Source organism: Callorhinus ursinus, unplaced genomic scaffold (assembly GCF_003265705.2).
Source record: "Callorhinus ursinus isolate GAN/ISIS: 27379988/994484 unplaced genomic scaffold, GSC_fseal_2.0 scaffold1, whole genome shotgun sequence".
Classification (NCBI taxonomy): Eukaryota; Metazoa; Chordata; class Mammalia; order Carnivora; family Otariidae; genus Callorhinus; species Callorhinus ursinus.
Genome location: NW_027397063.1, coordinates 76250660 through 76272067, shown reverse-complemented (window position 1 = coordinate 76272067; position 21408 = coordinate 76250660). Strand labels below are relative to the sequence as shown.

The window sequence follows — 21408 nt, the reverse complement described above, 5'->3', positions numbered from 1 at the left end:
TGTTATATGCAACTGATGAATCACTAAATTCTACCTCTGAAACTAATAAAAAAAAATTTCCTGTAAATGTATTCATTTAACAAATCTAGAGTCATAAAAGAAAACAGATCAATATGCATATAAATACAAATTAATATAATAAAATGTGTATGTATACATATGCATATACATGTGCGTTTCTATATGTATATGCACATGTAAAGAGAAGAATTGAATTTGGAATGAACTCCCAAATCAGGCAACTAAAAACAAAGGAAAAGAGAAAAAGAGGTTATAGTAGTTTAATATTAGAGTTACAGGCTAAATTAATATGAAAGGTAAACATTTTGAATGAAAAATGAAAACTCAATATTAAAAGTAAGTTTTTTAATGTGGCCTTTTAAAAATATATGAATAAATTATGCCTAGTATCATATGATACTTCTGAATAAATTATGACTAGTATCACATAATAGACAGCCAGTGTGGTACTCTGCACATGGTGGCTCAATGACTATTTGGTAAATGAATAGTGGGAAAATAAATATAACATTCTATCATTGCATTCAAATGACAACTCTACATGCCTTTCATTGTCCAAAAAACAATGTAAATAAATGTCAGGAAATTAATGAATGTCTTTCTCATACAGAAAAAAAATCACTGCTTGTTTGGTGAGGGAAGAAAGAACAATAGCACAAAATTTTAAGTAACATTTCAATACATACTTCCTTATCACTTTTCTTTTCCTGTATTGAAGCCATTTCATTTTCCAGTCGTTGGATTTCATCCTTCACTCGTCCCAGTTCTCTTTCAGCAATGATCCTAAAATGCTCTTCACTTTCAATCTCATGCTCCCTGGCTTTACAAAGAGACTACAGAATAATTTACGAGATAGAAAAACGTTTTAATTTTTAATATTATAAAAGATTTATAATAATCCATTAGCCCCCCAAAAAAGTTCCCACAAAATACTGAGATTAAGTACTATTAATTCTACTTCTCTGAAACCTAAACCATGTTAGACTTTATGATTCAGTGTACTTTGTGTTGTGTACTAGTTGTAAGAAAGTCAGTTCATGGAATGACCTAGGAGAAAATATTGTTGTCAGCAATTTTCAGATATTATGTTAGTCTAGGGAAATTGAAGAAAACCAAAGTTAATAATGGTGAGATTTTAAAAAGATATAACTCATTACTTACCTAAAAAATAAGAAATAAAATTTAAAAATACTTGGGAGATGGGATGTTTCTAGAACTGATTATACATTCTAATTAAGAGATAATTTATAAATGACAATGTAAACACTGATGGTTATAAATATTTCCCAGAATAGGGCGCCTGGGTGGCTCAGTTGGTTAAGCGACTGCCTTCGGCTCAGGTCATGATCCTGGAGTCCCGGGATCGAGTCCCACATCGGGCTCCCTGCTCAGCAGGGTGTCTGCTTCTCCCTCTGACCCTCTTCCCTCTCGTGCTCTCTATCTTTCATTCTCTCTCTCTCTCTCGAATAAATAAAAATAAAATCTTAAAATAAATAAATAAATAAATATTTCCCAGAATATATTAACAAACCATCATGCCTTTGTGTTAAGTTTTACTTAGTAAAATACTTAGTAAAGTATTTGTTGACTGCTGAGTTTGTAGTGCTTCAAAGTTATCACCATCAGTATTATTTTTAAAGTGTATAGGAAGTTTATTGTCTTTTGTGTCTATTATCTGATTTAATTAAGGTTTAACTATAATGAAATATACCTACAGAGAGTCTCTGACTTTCAAATCCCCAACTCAGTGATTTAGTGACTTTAAGAAAAGATGTTCCAAACAGTTTATTAGTTAATCATATCAGGATTCAAAAATTTCAAGTATTGCTGTTAAAAGTTCATTAAACTTGTAGCTTCCTAATAAGATTTATACACAATAAAATGGTTACTTATCTGTATTAATTATAAATTGGCATTAAAAGCATGCTTTGTTCACTTTTAAGAATTACATATCTTTCAAAGAAAGGTAGAGGCATTTTTAAAAAAATAGTTTGAAATGCAAGTTAGTAAACTCTCCAGGGCTGATTTGCTAAGCTGATTTGCTAGGCATCATCAGGGAATGATGTTCTACACATGAACAAACTGCCCATAAAATAGAAGCTTACTTAACTAATCACTCTAAGTTTTAAGTTTATTATTTATAGTTATATTCTAAAATGGATTATACTTTCCCTGGTTATCTTAAATAATACCCTAAATATAATTTAACTTTTCTATCATCTCAGGATCCTAAAATACCATAGTGCCCTAAGGGCTACTGAAGTGTGTGAACTATGTGTTTCCACTCAAAAAGGCCCAGTGGATTGCACTGAAAAAGTGAAAAGGAGGTGGAAATTCTATCATGTGTTACATTAGGTCTATTCTGGCTTAAAATCATTGTTTGATCACTAAACCCTTCTCATATAATCTGATGCCTAATATTACATTAGACTGTTTGAATGATTTCTTCTTTCAAATGCATTAGTTATTCCTGAAATCAGTGGCAGCAGTGAGTTCCTCAAAGCCTTTTTTTTCTACCTACTTTCAAGTTCAAGGTTATGTTCACAATAGTTTAGCTATGCTAAAGTTTCCCATTGTATCTCTAAAATAAAATCACAGATGTGAATGCAATGTGAAATGTTCCATGACTACACATGGCATAATCAACATTATGTTGGCATTACTGTACCTGTGTAAATGAAAATTCTTGCTTAACATTTTTGAAGTGAGAAGTCATAGCATTAATTCGATCTTCATAGTCACGTAGCTGATCTTGCAAGCTTGACCTTTCCTCCTGCATCTTTGACAACTGTAAAGAATATGTGCAGTAATTTAGAGATTACTGTAGGAAAATTAGCACTACATTAAGACAATAGAAACCTCTCAGATTTCTCAGAAATCTCTCAAGGACCACTGCTAAGATGCAATTTTCATACAGCAGTACTTTAAGGGAAAAAAAATGGTATTTTTATTCCATAATCAAACCACAAGATCTCTAGAGCAAACCAGAGCATAACAACAGATATAACAAAAACACAGAACATGAACCATAAATTTTGTAAGTAGTGGGATACCAGGCATAACAGCTCCTCCCCGAACTCCTATGCAAAACCAACAGATTTAGGGCAAGCTGTACAGAACAGAACAACTCTCCTGTGCTTAGACCCTTATTGTTAATGTATTTTGTGTGTCACTGAATTAGAACCCTGAGTAGAAACAAAACAATGCAAATGCATAACAAACAAACAAAAAAAACTTTAGGAAATTACAAGATAGATTCTCAGGACAATGAGAATATATCACCCCTCAAAGCAATACAAAAACTCAATAAAACAAAAAAATATCCTTTCTTATAGTCTTGATCTGTGGTTCCCAAAGTTGGGGCTACAACCCAGGAGGTATACAACAAAATCCACAATATTTGAATTTTTAAATAAGGAAGAAATTAAATAGTAATGTCCTATGTGTTATATCCTATATTTTATTAAACATACTAAGTAACATTAAATATGTATTTTTTGCTTTTTATTTCATTTCAGTTTTACTTTTTTTTTTAAGATTTTATTTATTTATCTGACAGAGAGAGAGACAGGGAGAGAGGGAACACAAGCAGGGGGAGTGCGAGAAGGAGAAGCAGACTTCCCGCTGAGCAGGGAGCAGGGTGTGGGGCTCCATCCCTGGAACCCGGGATCATGACTCGAGCCAAAGGGAGACACTTAACGACTGAGCCACCCAGGCACCCCCAGTTTTACTTTTAATTCCCTCTTTTGTTTACTTTGTTGTTCTTTTTTATTTAAGATTTTTTATTTATTTATTTGAGAGAGAAAGAGAAAGAGCATTGAGGGGGGGAGGGTCAGAGGGAGAAGCAGATTCCCCGCCCAGCAGGGAGCCCAATGTGGGACTCCATCCAGGGACTCCAGGATCATGACCTGAGCCGAAGGCAGTTGTTCAACCAACAGAGCCACCGAGGTGCCCCTGTTGTTCTTTTTTAAATTTGTTAAGAGCAGTTCTTAATTTCCTTACTTTTTGTCACATGGATTACAATGGACTGTTTGTGTCACCCTCAAATTCATATGTTGAGGCCCTTACCCACAATGTGATGGTATGTGGAGGTGGGCCTTTGGGAGGTAAATAGGTTTAAATTAGGACCTGAAGTTAGGACCCTCATGATGGAATTAGTCTCCTTATAAAAACAAGAGACCAGAGCTTTCTTTCTCTCTGCCATGTGAGAACAAAGTGAGAAGGCAGCCATGTGCAAGCCAGGAAGAGGGCTCTCACTAGAACCCAACCACACTTCCACCCTGATCTCAACTTCTAGCCTTTCAGAACCTTGAAAAATAAATGTCTGTTTTTTAAGTCACTCAGTCTATGGTATTTTGTTATAGCAACCCAAGCCAACTAAGGCATTGATTTAAAAATGAAGGCATTTAAGCCTGTAAGTTTTCTCTAGGTAAGATTTTTGCTATTTCCAATGAATACAGGTGTGAAGCACTCTCTTTTTATTGTTTTCTAAAAGCTGACTTTCCCTTTCAATTTCTCTATGATAGAAGCGCTATCCAGGAATATATATCTGAGAAATTGGCCTAAGTACTTAAGACGGATGTCTTAGTCAGCTCAGGCTGCCATAACAAAATATCATAGACTGTTTGGCTTAAAGATCAGAAATTTATTTCTCACAGTTCTGGGGGCTGGGAAGTCCAGGATTGAGGTGCTAGCCAATTTGGTTCTGGTGAAATCTCTCTTCCTGACTTACAGACAGTGTCTTCTAGCTGCATACTCAAATGGTGGAGAGAGAGAGTTCTGGTCTGTCTTCCGCTTCATATAAAGATACTAATCGCATCATGGGAGCCACATTCTCATGACCTCATCTAAACCTAATTACCTCCCAAAGGCCCCACTACCAAATACCATCACATTGGAGATTAGGGCTTCAATATATGAATGGGGTGAGGAAGATATCAGTCCATAACAATGGAGGATAATTTTTAAAATTATTTATTATAAATGCTATTGATTATGATTAAAGAATGTGGCCTATAAAATTCCTACCACTCATTTCTTTAATTGTGGTAAAATATTCATAACCTACTTTTTATCATTTTAACCGTTTTTCAGTATGCATTAAGTACATGTGTTGTGCAACCACTGTCACCATCCACCTGAAAATTTTCATCTTCCCAAACTGAAACTCTGCCCATTAAACCCTAACTCTCCATTCCCCTTCCCCCCAGCCCCTGGAAATTGCCATTCTACTTATATCTTTATGAACTTGACTACTCTAGGTATGTCATATAAGTGGAACCATACAGTGTTTTATGTCCACCTTATTTCACTTCATATAATGTCTTTAAGGTTTATCATTCACTTTTAGTGCATTAAGGATTTTGTTCTGATATAGTAAATGATCCACCTTTATAAATATTTTACAGACATATTCTTTAAAGTGTTTATTTAAAGGATATATATACTCTGTTTTTATTTTTATTATATTATTCATAACTCTATATCCTTATTTTTGTCTATTAGAATTGTCCAGTTCTGAGGAGGTCAATATTGAAGTATCCTACTACGACTGTATTTTTTTGTCCAAGTCTACTTGTATTTATAACAGCTTTTACTTTGATGTACTTAGTTATTGCACTGTTTGGTGTATACAGCTTTATGACTTTTATTTTCTTCATCAGTTATAACTTTTATGATTGCATAATGAACCAGAGCAAAAGCATCTGCTTTTTTTTTTTTTTTAAAGATTTTATTTATTTGACAGAGAGAGCACAAGCAGAAGGAGAGAGAGGGAGAAGCAGGCTCCCTGCTGAGCAAGGAGCTTGATGTGGGACTTGATCCCAGGACCCTGGGATCATGACCCAGGCCAAAGGCAGCCGCTTAACTGACTGAGCCACCCAGGCATCCCAGCATCTGCTTTTTTTAATGAAAGCATAATGACTAACTCTCCACAAGCTGATAATTTCTTCCTCACAGAATTCCCAGACAATATTTTTTTGCCTCTTTTAAATATAAAAGGTCATGCAAGGACCACCAGATACTTACTGAAAACTTACATCATGTGAGGGATATCAAGATAAACAAACAAACAAAAAGATCCCAGAGGAAACATAACTCAAGACACAAAAAAGAACTAAACACATACACACATGCACACACACACACACACACACACACACTCAGCCAGACTGATATGGTACTTCTAAAACAAGACCATACGCTACAAAAAAGCAACAAGCAAATAACCTGAAAATTAAAAATATGGTTGATAGAGTTGCAATGTAAAAATGACACAAAACCCTAAAAGCTTCCAGAGATTAAAATTGTAACCTACAAAGAAATGGAAATGGAAATCATTCTAATATCAGATTACTCATCAACATCACTACTGGAAGATAATACTTTGCAAATTCTGTGGAAAAAATATTTTTAACCTAGAATATTCTACCTAGCCAAAACCATCAAATGTGAGATTAAATAAAAAACATTTTCAGATTTGGAGTTTTCCTCCTATACACCCTTCTCAGGGACACATAAGAAAGTATTTCATCAAAACAAGGAAATAACCCAAGAAAGAAGATATGTGATCTAGGAAATAGAGCATCAACCCAGTAAAGAAATAAAGGAAATTCTCAAGTTAACAGGTGGAAAATAGGCCTGTGGAAAAAAATCCATATTAAAAAAATACAGGACTCTAGAAGGAAGGAGTGGAGGGAGAAAGAAGGTTCTTGAAGATCTGATACTATGATTTAAAGAATATAAAGCAAGCAATGCAAGAAATCAATTGGCAACTAAGGATGCAAGGAATCAAAAGCACAGTACTACGGATCCTTCTTGAAACAACTACTTAAGGATAGAACCCAACCAGTCAAAAGACGAATTAAAGTGAAAAATCCAAGAAAAGGTAAACTGAGTAAAAGTGGCTGCATTAAGGACCATTAAATCAGTTTAAAAATAAAACTAAGACTAAACACTTGTAGTAAATTAATGACACTGAACAGAATGAAAATAAAATAAACCTTGATAATATAAAAATAATAAAACCACTTTTTTTTAATGGGGTAAAAGATGGTGGAAAGAAGTGTGAGAGTTAATTTCTTTGTTTTAAAAATGAAAAATGAAAGATCAGGGAATCAGCCAACAAATGAAACAAAGCATTTTTGTAAACAATAATTTAACCATTTCATTTTTTTCTTATACTTTTTCCTAATGTTAAGAAAATTTTTTAGCAATCACTATCTGTTGTAATCAAGTAATATTTATTTGAAATTCAACAATCCCTCTCTTTGTCTCTTGAGTAAAATTAAATTATTTTTATTAAATAAAAATTGTTATGTTAAAAACAGCACATATAGTAGGACTGCATTCTTATACTTCTGTTTGTCTTTTCTACCTACATATCTGTAGATAATGATGTCTGGAATATTTGTTTAATGTCATGATAGTCACACTTCTATAGTCAACAGTAGGTATTTCGAGGAGGGAATACTCTTCTATTTTATACCCTTCTGTTCTGTTTGAATGGCTTAAACTTACCAGAGTTGCTTTTTTAATGCCATTGTTTATTCAGGTGAAGTGATTATGAACCTTCACTCTTCTTCTTTCTATTGCTCTGTAATATGTTTTAAATAGCTAATATAATTACTATGTATATAAAATCATATGAGACAAATATTATGGTAATAATACCAAAAACTAACATTTGAATGGAAATTTAACCTATATTTATGTGCTTGGAGCTGTATAACAACCCTAGGAAATAATTATTTTATTTATTTCCGGTTTATAGAAGAAGAAACAGGCTCACTGATGATAATTAGGATTTGAACCCAGGGCTGGATACTTCTTAATATTATTATTCCTCAGTACTCAGTCCTAAATCTCTTATTTTCCCTAATGTTGCCCTTCATTTAAACAAACAACTGCAGCCATCTAATTTAGACATGAGTAAATATGTCAGAGTATTTTTGAAAAAAAATCCTCAAAAAACAGTGAAGAATTTTCATTTTTCAGAGGGAAGAAAATCTTCTCTTCCATTCTATAAAGCAATGTAATCATCATCCGTTCTTCTTGGACCCTCTTCTCCACAACACATTGCCATGTGATGGAACTTTACACTGACTGTTAAAGGTTTTTAAAAGTTTTCTAGCTGGTTGCAATTTTATTTTTAACAACTATTATGCATTGGTTGCAAGCTGGTGTAAAATATTCCTTACAACGTAAAATATTTTATATCACTCTGTGACAACATTCTCACTTTGAAAAGCTGCAAACTGTACATTTTACATTCTTACTAGAACGTTCCTCTTGAAAACATTTCTTCGAGTCACTTTTAACTTTAAATGTCATAGGCAGAAACTCAAAAAGAAATGTCAACCAGAACGTGTTTTGTTTATAAACATCCGCCAACAACTGTTGCTACGAAAACCGCAGAAGTCCCTTTGCAAGCCGCGCTTAATTCTGAGGAAGGAAAAGTGGACCCGGGAACCAGCCTTTCCTCTCCTGCCCACGAGGCTGGAAATGATTACGTGGAGCAGGAGAGGACAGAGTAACGACTCAGGCTTTATGTCCTGAGTATCAATTATCGTTTCAATTTTTATTTTGTAATGCTTAGCCAAGTTCCGAAAAGGGCAGGCAGGCACGGGAGGGAGGAAGACGGTGCGGGTGAGAGTTAGAGAAGAGATGAAACTCGGGAAGGAAAGGGGAGGAATAAAAGGCTTGGGGTATTCCTGCCAACCAGAAACTTCCTCCTCTTTACCCCGCCTTCTTCGCCCGGTCCTTACCTGATCTTCCAGTATCTTGTTCTCCTCATTTGCCACCGGGATAGCAAACCCATCGTCCCAATGCAGCTCCGCCAAGAATTCGCTACTCATGATAGCAAACGGATAGGGGACCTCTGCAGGCTGTGGAGAAAAGATCCGCTTGCTCGTAAAGCCCGGGAGTAGCACGCGAGGCAACCCCCTCACCCGCAAAGCTCCCCTGTAATTACCACCGCAGCCCTAACAACCGTCCCGCGCCCTTAGTTACCAAACAGGAAGTGCTCAAGCCGCCAAGCAAAACTTCCGGTTGAGAACCCGGTCCCTAGATCACGAGCAGCTTTTCCTTTTTGAGTTCCCAGGGAAGCGAAGCACTTAATCCAGAGGTTCGCTGGGGTTGCCAGGCGTCAGCATAACTTTCCCTCAAATTGCGGCTTGGGGTGGTCCCCCCCGGAGCGCTCCTGGAGGGTGTAAAGTCGGTGGCACCTGCGGTCTTTAGGTTACACAGCGTACGGGAATGGCATTGCACCACGCAACTGCCGGATCGCGCGCAGATGAGAGCTAAAGAAAACAGTAAAGCCGACTTTCAAATGGTGTTTGTTGACTTTCCTCCGTAGATGAAATCTCGTAGGCTGAAGTAGACTGGCATTTCGAAGCACAGTTCATCCCTTAGAATCGCTGATGTGTGTTTCGATCTTTGTGTTAATCTCCTGGTCTTCACAATGCTCGTCTGTACTTTGCAGTGCGTCCTAGCTAACCGCGGACGAGGACTGCGCAGAGATGGCAAACTTGGGGCGCAGAGTTTTGTGGTCCCTCCCTCGCCACTCCTACACCTTGTTTTTCTTTACATTTTCATTTAACATTCACAAATCTTCTCTTTCACACAGAAATCTGTATTTCTTCCTAATCTCGAAAAAGGAAACACTGAGCCCACATTATCATGAAGGCATTATTCGGCTGAAGAGGCGCCCCCTTTAGCACTTCACCAATTCAGTAATTTGAATTACCGGCTTCGCACTGTAGACGTTAGAGTTTACAGCTTCTGTTCTATAGCATCTCAGAACTGGAAAGAATAAAACAATCAGCTAATCTAATCATTTCATTTTCCAGATTAAGAAAACTGAGGCTCCCTAAAGTGAAGGGATTAAAGTCGCAGCACTTGAACCAGGATACAGATCTCCTACTACAAACTATGCGGTCTGCCATGAGAAATGTTCTTGGCTGAAATACCTCTACTACAGCATCATGAGCTTAAATTAATTTTGCTTATCCAATAAGCAACTGTCTGTAGCCTTTTTTGCCCTTTTGAATTTTATTTTACCATTATTTTGTTACACTTTTTATTATAAAAAGTTTAAATATAAAAAAGAATAAAGGGGGGGGCGAGAGGTGGGAAAAAAGAGCAGGGTATGATGAATGCCCACATACTCATTATCTTGATGTAACATATTTTGCCACATTCACTTCATCTATATTTTTTGCTGAAGCACTTTAAAGAAAATCGCAGACCTCATGACATTTCATCCCCAAATATGTGAGCATGCATCACTAATGTTTTAATGTTCAATGTTTTCTAACATAAATACAGTATAATTATCACATCTATCAAAATTCACAATATCAAAATTATTGAATATCATTTCATAACCATTTCAATTGTCCTGAAAATGTCTTTTTACCACTGGTTTGTTAACTATACTTTTGAAATCTTGTAGTTTTGTCTCCTTGTGCTTACCTGGTTTTCCATATATTGAATCTTATGGACTGTTTCTCTAGTCTCAAAGAGTCTCAAAGACTAAAATTAGCTTTTTGTATTCTTAAAAGCATTTATCTTTTATCTTCTATCACCATAGAAATATTTTATACATACTTTATAGATGTATTAAATGTAGCATATGTGATATATATTATTTCACTGACTACTCAGATGCAATAAAATTTTATTCTTAGAAACAACTTTTATACATTTGACAATCTATAGTATATTCCATGCATCAAAGTGTAATGAACACATTCCTTCACTGAAATACTATATTTATCGATATATACAACTACCATCTTTAGAAAGAATTTTTATATATGTGCCTTTATGGAGTATATTAAATGCGGCACACTGTGGTAAAACATCATTCACTGTAAATAACACTGTACTTATTCACATATACAACATTCTTAGAAATATCTTCTATCGGAGGTAGAATTAGCACAGCATTTTATCCCTCACTTCTGCAATGCCTAAATTCCCACGGTGGTGGAGGAGAAAAACAGCTTGTAGGGGGGATTTCAACCTGTGTGGAATAATGGAAATTTAGAGCTTAAAAAACCTTATAAAAGATGATCTTTTATAATAGTTTAGTCATTCCTACTAATGAAAACGTTAGTATCCAGCACATATTGAGATGGCATATAGTTATTTATACTGGAGATTTGTTATGGCAATGCTGCTTCCTAAAATTATTAGTGTTGTTCTGTCCATATGTCTTAAACATTCTTTTCTAATTTCTCATCCCCATTACTAATGTGAATACTGAGGCAGCTGCCTCAGCCTGTGCCAATCTGCTGATCCACCCCTCTGTGTTAGCTGGAGCTGCCAAATCCATGACCGCAGCTGTCTTTGCTGTTGTCCTGCAGGCCTCAAGGACATCAGAAGTCTGGCAGACAAATCCATGCAAAGAGTCCCATTTCTCATGTCTCATGGATTCTATTTCCCGAATTTCAGAAATTTTGTACAATGCTGAATTTTGTACAAAATGTCCGTACATTCTTCCTAATTCTACATTTCTGCCTTAAAATGATATTCCTGCTTCTCCACCTCATCACCACAGCATTCTATATCATCCAGTTGCCACTTTTAGAATCCCACTATTATAACTCGACTTGAATTTACTCAGATCTAGACTTGGAAACAAAACCCGAAGTTTTACAAGCCTTGTTGCTGACCATGAAATACTCAATTTAATCCCAAAACGCTAAGGTAGATGTCATTCTTTTACTACCGCATTCCCAAGTAAATAAACCTCATCCAAATCAGATTTTTCAGGCTAAAATATGAAGAGGTTTATGGTTTTACAAAAATAATGTGATATTTGTAAAAAAAAAAAAAAGAGAGAGAGAGAAAGAAAAAGAAAAATACATATATGTATAAAGAAAAAGGAAAAGCTATCTTTCACCTCATTGCCAAGAGGTTGCCACTGTTTGGCATGTGTCCTACCAGTATTTTTTTAAGTACAGCTATATATACATAGATATATTAACTTTTCCCACAGAAATAGAATCATATTATAAATATTCTTTTGCAGATTCATTTTATCACTTAACAATAGTGGCCATGTTTTCATATCAGTACATTAGATCTTTGGTCTTCTAATGGCAGTTTAAACTTCATATTATCCACCAATTTTAACTTTTTAAACAATGCTACAATGAACATTTTTATTGTACTGTATTTCATCAAGTCTGGGGTCTACTTATTTTCACATCTGAGTATCTCTAAAGTTGGGATACATATTTCAATCAGCAGTGTTTTTGATTTGGTGAATAAGAGATAACCTTGCACACATTTGTGTTTCTGCATGACCTATTCTTAGAAGTAAAATTAATGGAAAACGTATATAAGCAATTCTATTTTGATATACTGAATTCTTTCAAAACGTCTTTATATACCAACAGAATATGGCAGTATCCTTGCATACCCTGCATATTATGAAGTAATATTTTACAACCTAAAGAGAAAAATATGGTATCTTGTTGTTTATTGCCAATTTTTTAATTATGAGACTGAGCATCACATTTCTTCAGCTAAGAATTTATCATATCCTAAGACAAGTACCATATGATTTCACTCATATGTGGAATTGAGAACAAACAGATGGTTACCAGAGGGGACGTGGGTGGGAGATAGTTAAAACAGGTCAAGAGAATGAAGAGTACACTTATCATGATGAGCACTGAGTGATGTTCAGAATTGGTGAATCACTATATTGTACCCCTGAAACTAACATAACACTGTACATTAATTATATTGGAATTTTTAAAAATAAAAATAAATAAATAAAATGTATCATATCCTTTGCCCATCCATCTCATTAGGCTGTCTCTTCTTTTTGAATTATAACAGTGCTTTCTATTTTATGGACAGTATTCTTTGTGCATGCTTGTGTGTGACATGTGTGTATGAACAGTATTTTTCTCCCAATCTGTTTTTTGGGGGTTTTAAAACTTTGTTTTTGGTATATTTTGCCATACCACCTCAGAAACTGCTCTTGTTGCCATTAGTATGCTTCATATTCCAATGGGAAGTTTAGCATCAACTCGCCAGATCTATGCGCTGCATTCAGCTCAGCTATTCCTTCCCTCTCTTTTCTCATGGCTTTTTAGGACTATCAGTTTCCCGGTAACCTTCTCAATCTCCCTTGTTGCTTTATTGTGTCCTGTTTGGCTTCTTAATATTGGTATTCCTCAAGACCCAAAGCTTGCCTCTCTACTCTTCTCTTCTTACACTTGCTTCCTAGGTGATCATAGCCATTTTCATGGCTTTAAGTACCATGGACTTCTTTAACGACTCCCATTAGTATTTCTCTATCCCAGATCTGTCTTCTACGCTAAACATATGTCCAACTGCCTATCTGACAGTCCCACTGAGATGTGTCCTAGATGAGATGCCTCAAATCTAATACACAGGTACAAGACAGAATTCTTGATTTCATCCCACACATATTTCAAACCTCTTTCTCAGTCTTTCCTAGCACAGTAGAACCAAAGCCATATATCCAGCTGTACAAATTCAAATCCTAGCTGTCATTACTGACTCCTTCCTCTTCCACACTTTCCACCTCCAGTACCTCACTATGACATCTCACTTCTACCTTCAAGTCTATATTGATTCTACTTCTCTCCATCTTCACTGCCATCACTCCAACTCAGACTATCATCATTTCTCATGGCACTAATGCAGCTGCGTCCTCAACGTATCCAGTTCTTTCTTCAATGTTCTTTTTCTATTCCAGCATCCAATCCAGCATACCACATTGCATTTTGTTGTCATGTCTCCTTAGTCTCCCCTGGTCTGTGACAAGTTCCCAGTTTTTTCTTGTTTTTCATGACCTGGACAGAACTGAGAAGTACTGGTCAAGTGTTTTGTAGAATGATATTATTTGGTTTATCTGATGGTTTTCTCATAATTAGGACAGAGTAATGGGTTTTAGGAAAGAAACCCATAGAGGTGAAGTGCACTTCTCATCACATCATATCAGGGAGTACATGTTCTCATGACATCACTGGTGATTTTAATCTTGATCATTTTGTTAAAGTAGCATTTGCCAGGTTTCTTTGTTTTTAATTAAAATATAATTAGCATACAGTGTTATATTAGTTTCAGGTGTACAGTGTAATGATTCAACGATTCTGTATATTACTCAGTGTTCATCAAGATAAGCATACTCTTGGTCCCCTTTATCTATTTCACCCACTTTATCTACATATATTATTTGAAATTTTTCCATAGGTAAGATTAACTCTTCTCCATTTATTTATTCAATTATTAATTAATAGCACTATGGACTAATATATACTTTATACTTTGGATTCCAAACTACGCTGTTTTGTTGCTCAATTTGTTCCAGCTTTAGCCATTGGCCCCTGTCTCTTTGACACGCCTTCATCCTTTTGAGGGCCTCTTTACTTTCTGGCACTGCAAAATGCCCCAGGATCATCTTGTTTTTTTTCCTTACCCAGCCTAAGAATTAGCCATTTCTCCAAGGAGCACTGGTTCCTTTTGGTGGAGAATGGTATTTAGAAACCAAGATCTGGGCTCTGGGTATGTTTGCTGCTATGGGGTTGTCATTATTTCTGGGCCCTCTCAGCAGACAGAATTAGGTAACATATGTATGTATATTAACCCAAGATTTCATACATATATATTATTGTCTTTGTATCTGTCTACCTGTATAAGGTAAACATTGGTACCTACTGATGTCTCTGACTCCAGTCTAGTACCACAGACTTCATTCTAGTCTGCCTTTCTTATTTGAAACTTTCCTTCTCACAGTGAGAAACCTTACAGCCATTATTCATCATCCATTCACTTATTTCTTCGAATTCAATATACATTTAAACTAGTTCCATAATTATTAGCATACTCTCAGTACAAGCCTTTTCAAGGACATGCGTTTTTATTTTTCCTAGATAAATACCAAAGGATACAAATGCTAACCATAGAGTAAGGTGTATATGTTTAGTTTTATAAAAACATGTCTGACCTTTTTGGCTTAGTTAGAATTAAATCCAAACTGCTTAACCTGTCTACAAAGTCCTACGTGATCTGATCCCTGCTTGTTTTTTCCAACCTCATCTCTTGCCATCTTTCCTCTCATTCACTATGTTTCAGCTACCCTGGCTTTTTAAAATTGCTTTATTAGAACCTCAATAAACTAAGGTGTCTTCCAGACTTGAGGGCCTCATATATGTTGATCCTTCTCCCTGGAACATTTTCCTCCCATGACTATGGTTCTATATATTCTTCGGTTCTAGTATTCTTCAGGGTTCCATAGTCTTCAGTTTATATATAACCTCCTTATAGAGATCTTCCTTGCCCATTTAATCCAACATAGCTTTCTCCTGTTATTCTTTCTTAAAGCAAAATTTTCACATTTAGTAATTTCATTCAGACAACTCACCACAATTGGCATTTAATGTTTTTATTTGCTTGTTTACTTATTTTTGATCTTTGCCATTAGACTACAATATGCATGACAGTAGGAACCAGATGCATTTTGTTCACCCTATATTCAAAAACTGGAACAATACTTGTACCTGGTAGTGCTCAATAAAAATCTGCTGAAAGGGCACCTGGGAGGCTCAGTTGGTTAAGTGGCTGCCTTCGGCTCAGGTCATGGTCCTGGAGTCCCGGGATCAAGTCCCACATCGGGCTCCCTGCTCAGCAGGGAGTCTGCTTCTCCCTCTGACCCTCTTCCCTCTCATGCTTTCTCTCATTCTCTCTCTCTCAAATAAATAAATAAAATCTTTAAAAAAAATTAAAAATAAAAATCTGCTGAAAGAATCAATATGAACAAAAAGAGCAGCTTCAAATGTTTGTGATTAAATCTATCAGTCTTCCTCGATAACTTTTGTTTTACACCACACTAGGGAGAGCCTTTTCCAGAAGACTATAAAAATGATCTCCAAAAGTTTTTCTAGTATTCTTAGAATTATATATTAAGGGGCGCCTGGGTGGCTTAGTTGGCTGGGCATCTAACTCTTGATTTCAGCTCAGGTCATGATCTTGAGGTCCTGGAATCGAGCCCTCTGTCGGGCTCTGCACTCGGGGTGGAGTCTGTCTGAGATTCTCTCTCTCCCTCTTCCTCTGCCTGTCCCCCTTGCACTCTCTAGATGGATGAACAAGTGAATGAATGAATGAATGAACAAATAAATAAGTAAAATCTTTTTTAAAAAGAATTATATATTAAAATTTAATGCACATAAAATTTATGTTTGTGTATGAGAGGAAGTAGATTCATAGTTCTCTTTCAAAACAAATAATTTTCTCAGCACCATTTATTAAATAAGTATCTTGCTTTTTGGTTTGAAATATGCCCTTAAATACTAAATTCTCATATATACAAAAATACATTTCTGGATATGTGGTATTTCACTGATGTATTTATCTACCTCTATATAAGTACCACAGTTTTGAATAGCACAGCTTCTTAGTACGGTAGGGCCAACCACAACAGCTATTACCACCATCACAGCTATTCTTGTCTACCCTCAAACACTTCTTGAAATCATGTTGTCAAGTTTTCCATCTCCCTCCAAAAAAAAGAGGACTCAGAATCCTAGGAATTTCACTGAAGTCTCTCTGAATATACATAATAATTTCAAAAACTGAAACTTTTTTTATTGTCTTCCTACCCAGAAAAAATGGTAAATGTCTCCATTTTTTCAGATTTTCTTTTATGCAATTCATTCTTAAATCGTTGCATATGATGTAAACTCAGAAGAAACTTCCATGATTGCCTGGGGCTATAACATGCTCTTCAGCAATGTGCAATCCTTCTATGCTGCTACTGCTTAGGTACTCACTCCCTCCTGAGGAAATCCATTTATTATGAAATAGTTAATGACCTGGATAATGACATAACAGTCTTATTGGAAAAATGTCAGAGGAGTCTCATACTTGTCGTGTTCCCAAATTTCCTTACCTATACAAAATATATTTTTAGTGGCGAATATACTGACCGGTATCTATAACATCTTGCAGACGTATACATTTCACAAGGGCTGAATCAGATATTTCACTGCTCTGTTGGACCCTGTTAATGAAAAAGATGGATGTAAGTCTTTACAAAGGAACATTTACATCACAGACCAATATTATGCAGTATTTTTGAAATCACTGTTCCTTTTTTTTCAATGTTTTTATCTTTGTTTCTGAAACACAGTAATCACTTAATACTTGCTAAATTAATGAATAGATTATTCCTAAGGATTTATTTCTCCTGGTAACAGGGGGCCATAACTATAGTTAAATAAAACATTTTCTACTACAGAGAAACAGTGGAGGAAAGACCTCTCTAATTACAGACTTTCTAATATCCTTTTCTAGGAAATACATGTTCACAAAATTTATTTAGCCCATTGCAACCACTGCCTTGCAAAAAAATATTATATAATTGAGTTTGGTACTCAGAGGGGGTGTGCGCGCGCGCGCGCGCGCGTGTGTGTGTGTGTGTGTGTGTGTGTGCGCGCGCGCGCGTGCAGGTATAAAAATCAATTGCTGTAGATGGGTAACTTTAAATCACTGCTAACAGTCGTCTGTGACTATTTCTCACCTGCAAGGACAAAGGGAAAAAGAAGGTCCTTTATATCAAAGTATTCTCATCTATCAGAAAAACAAACCTCAAAACCAAAGAATTGACTAAACCAATACTATAAGAAGCTCTGATATTTATGGGTTCATATTTTTGCTAGTGGAAATACATATTTTACAGATCTTATTCATTTACTCTAATCCAGTAGATGGTGCTACATGTCTGTATATGTAAAGTACCACAAATGCCTTTTTTCTTTTTTTTTTTAATCTTTTCTCTCTTTCTTTTTTAACCAGAACTCTCATCAAGGTTTACTATTATAATGAAGCTCATTATTCCTGACATCTGAGCCAAATCTCTGGGTGTAGCATTAAAGATGTACTTAAGGAGAAATCCGCCCCCCCAAATAACTGTGGACCAAATACCAACCTAACAATCTATTAACAGTTTTTTTTGTCCTCAGCTCATTCTCACTCTAAAATGACAAAATCTTCAATGTCACACAGAATTCTGTCTCAGCGCATTAAAAAGATCCAGATGCAAAATCAGAATCCCTCTTATTCTTCTAAATATTGCTAGTTGCTATTATTATGAAGCAGCCATAACAATGATAATAATTAACAATGAAAACTTAAATTTAAGATTGTAATGGGTAGATCAACACATAAATCTACCATTTAAGAAGATAACATGGAAAAAAACTTATATAAATTTTTGTAAAGATAAAGTTTATTGTTAAATCAGCAATTAGTCTTAACCATACAAATTGTTTCTTTGTGAATCATCAAAAACTGAAAGCTTTATAAATAAGTAGAGACTCTATTTAGGTATCAGCACAAATAATCCCATATCACCCAGCAACCTATGAACAGTTAATTTATGTTACTTATGTATTATAAACACAAAAACTAAGCTGGGCATATAATTTGAATCAGAAGTTATGTATTTTTTGTCTCCTTTACCATGCAGATTGTAATGCTATTAGCTCACAAATTCAAAATGCTTTGAAATTGTATTATAAACCAAGAATAAGGGGACATCAACTACTAATTTAAAAATTAGAACATTTTCAGTACTGTATTAGTTTATTGTATTAAATTTTGATTTAGGTAACTGTGATGTGATTTCATAATGTCCTTTTACATTCTTTCAATTTTTTTTGTACTCTTTTCATTGTATCCAAAGAAAAATGAGAGTTGCAGTCACTTATTTTAGAGGAGTTCTATACATAATATAGGTATTAATAATCCACTGACCAAAGGCTTAATAGAATGGTTTTATTCAGTGAATTAGATCACTTTAAGGACCAGATTCTAATACAAATACAGGAAAGTCAGATGTAACCTTTTAGATGACTATTTTGTCATTTATGCTTTCCTTCATTCATGTTTTCATTAACTGTTTGACCAGTCCTTGAACAAACTCATGGAGGCAAAATTGAATTGGTTATTCCTAGGTAGGCTACACAACATGAAAAAGCCATGATCTTAATCCAGGCTTAATCTTAATCCAAGAAGATCTTAATGACTTCTTAATGAAAAAGACAGAAAAAAAATAGTTATAGATAAGGTAAGGTAATATAAATCAACTTACATACCTACTGAGAGCAAGGTCAGGGTGTGGTGCCACTAAATCTCCTCTGTAACTAGCTTACCTGGAAACAGTAACATGGATCCAATGACTACATGAGCCACAAGGGACACAACTTCTCAAAGGACGTGGCTTGTTTTTGTCTTTCTGAGGTATTATAATGAACATAAGTAGAGTTCTTCATTCATAAAAGACACATCACATTTGTTAAAACACTGACCTAGCCTTCAAGTTACAAAGTTAAAAGAGTGGTTATCTTTCCCTCAAAGAGTTTACCGTTAAGTACAGAAACCAGCCATTAAGTAGAGAAGCTGCCTCCTAACTGGTAACTGCCTTCATAATTCATAATCTCTCTAAGACCATCTCCATACCTCAGTCAAAATGATTTTTCTAAACCACAAATCTTAGTACATCATCCCTCCCAATAAGAACCTCTCCTTGGCTCTCGGTGACCTCCCTGGCATGGCTTATAAGGCCCTCACGAACTAAGTCCTGCTTCCTCTCCAGTCTCATTTCTCTCTCCCTCACCTCACACTGGGAATTCTAGCTCAAATGAATCTGTTTACTTTTCCTCAAGGTCTCTCCCATTTCAAGCGTTGGCACATGTATTTCTTCTGCTTGGGCACTCTTCCCAAATTTGTCCATCTAATGTCAAACTTCCCTGACCTATTCATGCTTCTCCAGCACCATGTTTTCACTATTGTGGCACTTAAAACTTTTTACTTCTCCATGTCCCCTATTACACTATAAGCAATATAAGTCAGAGAGTGTCTAGTTTATTTAACCCTGGCTTCCAAGCATTAGGTACACAGTATACATTCATTCATTCATTCACTGTATAGTCTTGGAGCACCTAATGTGTGACATGTTCCCTATGGTAAGTGATAGGGACATGTATCAGTGAACAGAACAGAGGAGGAAGTTGCCTTCCAGAACTTTCATTAAATTAACAAAATCAGACCAAGTGCACACAGTTCGGCAAAGCTATCAGGACTCTTCGGGGAAAGCATATCTGTCTCCAGGTGGTAGGCGGTTGGGAACAGATGAGTCACCCCATTGGAATAGGGCCTTACCTGTAACTTCAAAGATGTGGATACAAAGCTTCCTGGTGAAAAGTTGAGGAAAAAAGTTATGGAAAATCTTGAACCTGGGAGGTGAAAGGAAGTGAGGAATTTACAAGTAGTTCGACACTGCGGAATGGGGAATGGAGTGACTTTTGTAGCATAGCATTTGCCTACGAGAGGAACATGACACGAGGCAGGGAAAGGCACAAGGCCACAAAAATATTTTCTTGTGGATAATAGGGATACATCAAATAATTTTGATTGGGGGAGATAAATAGAAAAAAGATCAGTAATGAGGATCTGAAATAGGAAAAAAGAGACAGGCAGTCAGGCTTTGTGACTCTCTGGAGGCAGGACTAACCATGAAAATGTTCTTCTTACCCTGTGGGAAATGTCAGAGACCAGTGGGCTTGGGATGAGAAAAGCTAGCTCCAACATCCGCCAGCAGTATTGTGCCACAAAGAGCCAAATTTTCAAAACCTCCTTAAAATTATCCTGTCAAGGAATCCATTAAAATCCTAGAGGAGAACATAGGCAGTAATCCTTTTGACATCGCCCACAGCAACTTCTTTCAAGATACATCTCCAAAAGCTAGTGAAACAAAAGCAAAAATGAACTTTTGCGACTTCAAAATAAAAAGCTTCTGCACAGGGTGCCTGGGTGGCTCAGTTGGTTAAGCGACTGCCTTCAGCTCAGGTCATGATCCTGGAGTCCCAGGATCAAGTCCCGCATCAGGCTCCCTGCTCAGCAGGGAGTCTGCTTCTCTCTCTGACCTTCCTCCCTCTCATGCTCTCTCTCTACCATTCTCTCTCTCTCTCAATAAATAAAAATAAATAAATAATTTAAAAAAAAGCTTCTGCACAGCAAAGGAAACAGTCAACAAAACAAAGAGGCAACCCAAGGAATGGGAGAAGATATTTGCAAATGACCCTACAGATCAAGGGCTGGTATCCAAGATCTATAAAGAACTTCTCAAACTCAATACCCAAAAAACAAATAATCAAGTCAAAAAATGGGCAGAAGACATGAAAGGACGCTTCTCTGAAGAAGACATACAAACGGCTAACGGACACATGAAAAAATGTTCATCATCATTAGCTATCAGGGAAATTCAAATCAAAACCACATTGAGATACCACCTTACACCAGTTAGAATGGCAGAAATGGACAGGGAAAGAAACAACAAAT

At 35.9% G+C, this 21408-nt stretch overlaps 1 protein-coding gene across 3 annotated transcripts in view; it reads right to left on the bottom strand.

The window, feature by feature from the left end:
• The window catches only part of CCDC39 (coiled-coil domain 39 molecular ruler complex subunit), a 192188-nt gene extending 183200 nt beyond the window's left edge, over nt 1-8988 (bottom strand). For all 3 annotated transcript variants that reach the window (XM_073896763.1, XM_025878206.2, XM_073896771.1), the window contains exons 1-3: nt 8787-8988; nt 2690-2809; nt 708-854 (exon numbers count right to left, since the gene is read on the bottom strand). In XM_073896763.1, the coding sequence (XP_073752864.1) occupies nt 708-854; nt 2690-2809; nt 8787-8876 (357 nt within the window). In that variant the 5' untranslated portion in view covers nt 8877-8988. The remainder of the gene's footprint in view (nt 1-707; nt 855-2689; nt 2810-8786) is intronic.
• Between the last annotated feature and the right edge of the window lie 12420 nt (nt 8989-21408).